General features: G+C 30.9%; 1 protein-coding gene across 3 annotated transcripts in view; it reads left to right on the top strand.

The window, feature by feature from the left end:
* Nucleotides 1-1,752: 1,752 nt before the first annotated feature.
* Nucleotides 1,753-5,276, top strand: part of LOC108745815 (caspase Dronc-like) — a 4,738-nt gene continuing 1,214 nt past the window's right edge. For 2 of the 3 annotated variants that reach the window (XM_018482186.1, XM_018482188.1), the window contains exons 1-3: nt 1,753-2,247; nt 3,433-3,593; nt 4,176-4,470. In XM_018482186.1, the coding sequence (XP_018337688.1) occupies nt 2,110-2,247; nt 3,433-3,593; nt 4,176-4,470 (594 nt within the window). In that variant the 5' untranslated portion in view covers nt 1,753-2,109. The remainder of the gene's footprint in view (nt 2,248-3,432; nt 3,594-4,175; nt 4,471-5,276) is intronic. The other variant, XM_018482187.1, reaches the window with a different exon arrangement.

Raw genomic sequence — 5,276 nt, 5'->3', positions numbered from 1 at the left:
GCTCCGGGAGTTTGGTTGGGAGGTTCTTATGCATCCACCTTATAGTCCAGACCTGGCACCAAGTGATTACTACCTGTTCCTGTCTATGGCGAATGATTTTGCTGGTGAAAAATTCGCCTCAAGAGAAGCTTGTGAAAATCGACTGTCCCAGTTTTTTGCCAATAGGGACGAGGGTTTCTATGAGAGAGGCATAATGAAATTACCTTCAAAATGGCAACAAGTTATCGAACAAAACGGTGCATATTTGACCTAAATCGGATCATTCTAACTATGCTAAATAAAGCCTTCAATTTAATGCAAAAATAATAGATTTCTTTTTACTACACCTTATATTTTACACATTTTACATATGTATACATATATGGAAATATATTATATATATATTTAAATATATATATACATATATAAAATATGTATATATATATTTAAAAATATATTAAATATATTAAAATTTTCAACATTTTCAACCCTAAATGACTAATGATCTCCTATTTACTAGTAACCGTACTGAAGCTTCATTGGACGCGCATGCGTCTGAAATCCGGCTCGTCTAACAATACTGAATGTCGCTTCTTTTATATATAGGACTCTTAAGGTGTCTTTTCATGCTGACGCTTGACGCTTATTTTTAGCATGAAATTAGGTCATATGACAAAATTGACGCTTGATATTCGTCAATTTCTATCATGTGACTTATTTTAATGCCGAAAATGAGCGTTGAGCATCGACATGAAAAGGTATCTTAATAGCAATAAACAAATGGACATATCGTATTTGAGTAGTCTCAAGATTTTTATCTATATAAATGTATATAATTTTAGATGTGTCTTTATTTTATAAAGTACGAGATCATTGGTAACATAATTTAATGTCCAATCTCATAACGAAGTTGGAGTTGGCGCCATAAAACAGCTATACGTTCCTGTTTTTATTTTTATAAGGATGACTTTTACCAAGCTCCAGTTAACTTACTGCTTCTGCACTGGACGCGGAAACTCTTACCGCGCGGCAAAATGCGACGCGATAATCAATGAACATGTTAGAAGCTGTATTGGCTACCGCGTCACATTTTGCCGCGCGGTAAACGTTTCCGCGTCCAGTATGCAGGAGCCATTAACCATTCTAGTAACTTTGCAGGATTCTAACTAAAGCTGGGTATCAATCATAAAACTTTATCTTTAGGATAGAAAGTGAAAAGTAAAAAATTTCTTCATTAATTTCAATGGTAAAAATTTTCACTTTTCACTGTTCATCCTAGGGATAAAGTTATATGATTGATGCCCTGATGTCGGATATCATCTCTGGAGAATATCTCCGACATCTATTTCAGGGTGTGATTACATGGAGCGCGGTTTGGGTTAGTGACAAACTCATATTAGTATGAATTTTTTAAAATATATTAACTTATTTTTGTGTACACTTTATCGATACTTTTATTTTTTGAACAGATTTACTTAATAATTGCGTTTAAATCAATTAATTCTATTGAAAAGTGCATAGCAGTGTATAGTAATGTGAGTTTGTTACTATTACCGTGATCAGCGAAAGAAATAGGCTGTACGTGGTACGCGATTCCCTAGTTGCTTAGTTAGTTACTATTAGTTAAGGCTTTAAATACAATAGGCACAGGTAATAAGCACAGGCAACAAGGAATAACGAGCCATCCAATCAGTGCTCTGATTGGACAGTTCGTTATTCTCTATTGCCTATTGCCTGTACTTATTGTGTTTAACTGTATCTTTTACTGTATCGCGTATCGCGTTCCATGTAATTGCACCTGCAGTTGAAATCCTGTAAAGTTGCAAGAATGGTTAAGTTAATCGGAGTTTAATAAAAGTCACCCTTTAATCTTTCGCATCGCAAGTCACCTTTAACTAAAGTTTCCGAAGTTCGAGTATAATCTTTGGATTTTAGCATCAATAAAGCAAATTCGACAATCAATGGCCGAGTTATGTACTAGGCTTGTGGCATCTGACCAATAAAAGGGAAGGAAGCAACGAAGAAGATAAATATAATTCGACGCAATTTTATTAACTTTATCTGCTTTTGTTGAAAATTGTTGCTATTAAAACACATTTTTAGTGAATATTTTAGTGTTTCACCTTTAAGATGAATCGAAAGGATCGCGAACAAATAGATCACTGCTGTGAAAGCATTGTGTCCAAAATTGATTTGACGAAACTCTTACCAAAATTATTGGAAAACAAAGTTTATAACAGAGATGATGTAAACATTCCACGGTGGTCGGTAAGTTTTATTCATGAAATATTCCGCAGTTGTATACATAATGATTTCACATTCTTGACAACAGTTTTGTCATTAATTTCTAATACTTAACCATAAAGTATATTACAAAAACTAAAAGAGCAAACATTATGGGTTTGTTTGCATCACGTTCTTCATGTTCCAACATGTTCTACCATAACAAAGCACTTAGAGTAGGAGCAAGTAGTAGCAAGTAGCAACATGTTGGAACATGCAACACAAACAAACCTATAATGTTTGCTCTTTTATTTTTTGTTAAGGTTTAAGGTAACTGTTCTAGTTACTGTTCCTGTCCTTATTAGTGTGCTTTTGTATTTCGATAAGTCATAAAGAAAACTAGCAGAAATAAATAAGAAAAAATATTTCTTTTATTAAGTTAAATTATTAACGTGTATCACGATACCAAAGATAATATTTTATTTTTTGAGTATTAAAGTATTTTTCGAAAGATATGAGGAATTTATGTCTTCCAAATCCAATAATATGTATTACAAAATTTTAAGCTTATTCCTATTAATGTATCCCTGTATTAGAGCTGAGAGGACTCACTAATAGAGACAAAAACATGTTTTCTATTTTTATCAAAAGTCATAAATTATAAAGTATTAACATTTTTTAGATTAAAGAAATGTTATAAGAAAAAAAAAAATTGAAAAACCAACCTATTGATTGCAAGCAGATAAAATTAAAGCTACAATATTTAATAATTAATTCATAATAAGCAAATTGGCTAAAAGGCATATTAATAGGGACAGTTACCCTATATGAAAAATATACATCTTCCTAATTCATCTTTTAAAATAAAAATTAATTAGAAAATAGAATTCTTTGAATTAAGGTATTATTTTGTAATCTCCAACTGAAGGCCTACATAGACAAGATACACACACACACACACATACACACACATAATAATCTTAACTGTATAGTTTATAATATATATTAAAATTATTAATATAAAATAAAGCCCCCCTATAATACAAAACTTTAGATATATAACTATACATATAAGGAATGAGTCATTTATGAGTTATCTTTATTTTTGTTAGTAGAAATAGACAATAGATATAATAAAGAAAGGAATTATATTGAAGTATAATATACTATATATTACATAAATAAAAATGTAATCAAATGTATATTATAGAGATAAATATCTGATTATAGAAGAATCTCGGGGTACAAAGTACAGTCAAAGATGTATTATTGACAATTAAAACACGAGGACCGAATGCATTCAAAAATTTGATTCTTAGTCTAAGACAGTCCAACCATGAAGATGTAGCAGATATATTAGAAAAACAAAATAATGCAAGTAGTAACACAAAGTATGTCATGATTTTTTCTTTTTTTTTCTTTGTTAGCTCTTATCTGATTCAAGATAGGCTTCTTGCTACATATTTGATGTATCTTTTCATGAATGTAATACATTTTCAGAAATATTTAGAAACATTTAGAAGGTGCTTTATCGAAAAAAACATGAAGAAAGATTCGCATAAGATGTGAAGAACGGTGTATGTCGAAATGCTTACGAAGTACAGCTTATATCGAGAAAGCGAGAAAAGTGGTTCAAGTCGCATGAAATTAAAAAAGAGATTATATAACGCTATATATTTTATTCTCATAAATTTTATAGTGGTGATTAAGAACGGGAATCGTCTCGATTTTTAATTCTGTTTCTCACATTCATTTATTCATATATTAATTAATTTAACGTAATTAAATTTGTGTAATTTATGAATAGTGAAGATAGAACTATATAGACTCTTTTTTAATTTCATGTGACTTTTTATTCATTTCTTGACATAGATCTTTCTCATTGTTTTTCTCGATATAGCATCTTCTATGGCTCAGGTGTCAAACATCAATTCATTCTCTTTTTCTAAAATATCATTTATACAACTTTTAAGTTTCAGGCAAGAAAATCCGTTAGATCATCATATTTTTTCCGATGAATTTTTTTCTGAACCTTTAATAATTGAAGTATGTAAAGCTACAAAATTCTTAGATTGTGAATATGATCTCATTGAGCGATATCCTATGCGAAGTAAACCTCGTGGATTGGTTTTGATAATTACTAATATTTATTACGAATTATCGTATGAAAAACCCAGATTTTCGGCAAAACATGACAACAATAATTTAAAAAAATTGTTTGAGGAAATGGGTTTTACAGTTGTTATCCATCTAAATTTAACAGGACAGGTAAAGTACAAGTATATTCAAAATGCAAAAATATATTTTTCATTTCTAATATTCATATGTAATTTTTTTAAATACACACGCACGCACGCACACACACACACACACACACACACACACACACACACACACACACACACACACACACACACAGAGGGTGTCCCATTTTAATTGATCACCTCAAATATCTCTTAAACAGTGCATTTTAAAGAAAAATGTTTCAGACAAAAGTTTTGAGACTTTGAGGGGGACATAAGATGATGCCATTGGTTTGATTTTGGGTAGCGTTGTTCAGAATCATATTCCGAATATTTGAATAATATTCAAGTTTAAAGTCATTGGAGGTTGTACCTCTTATTTTCATTTTTATGTAGAAATTAATTTTTAGTGCAAAAATAAAAATAAGAGGAACAATTTGCAATGACCTTCATCTTGACAAATGTTATCCAGGTCATGATCCTGAACAACATTCAAGAGATTTTAGCCATCGATCGAACACCTTGGGTAATGCTAGTATCGGTGGTGCTGTAACTTGCAAGCCTTATAAGTCGAAAAGTACTTAATGAAAATAAACTTAACAATAGTATTTTGGACAGCTCTCGAGGTAAGCTACAAGAATACATAATATAAAATGGAGGATTTCGTTTAAAAAATTCAAAGTGACCTTACTCTGATCTTGACGATGCCATCCAAGATCAAACCAATAGCATCATCTTATGTACCCCTCGAAGTCTCAAAACTTTTGTCTGAAATATTTTTCCTTAAAATGCACTATTCAAGAGATATTTGAGGTAATCAATTAAAATAGA

The sequence above is a fragment of the Trachymyrmex septentrionalis genome, unplaced genomic scaffold, assembly GCF_001594115.1.
Source record: "Trachymyrmex septentrionalis isolate Tsep2-gDNA-1 unplaced genomic scaffold, Tsep1.0 scaffold15, whole genome shotgun sequence".
Lineage (NCBI taxonomy): Eukaryota > Metazoa > Arthropoda > Insecta > Hymenoptera > Formicidae > Trachymyrmex > Trachymyrmex septentrionalis.
This window is presented reverse-complemented; position numbering and strand designations above follow the sequence as displayed.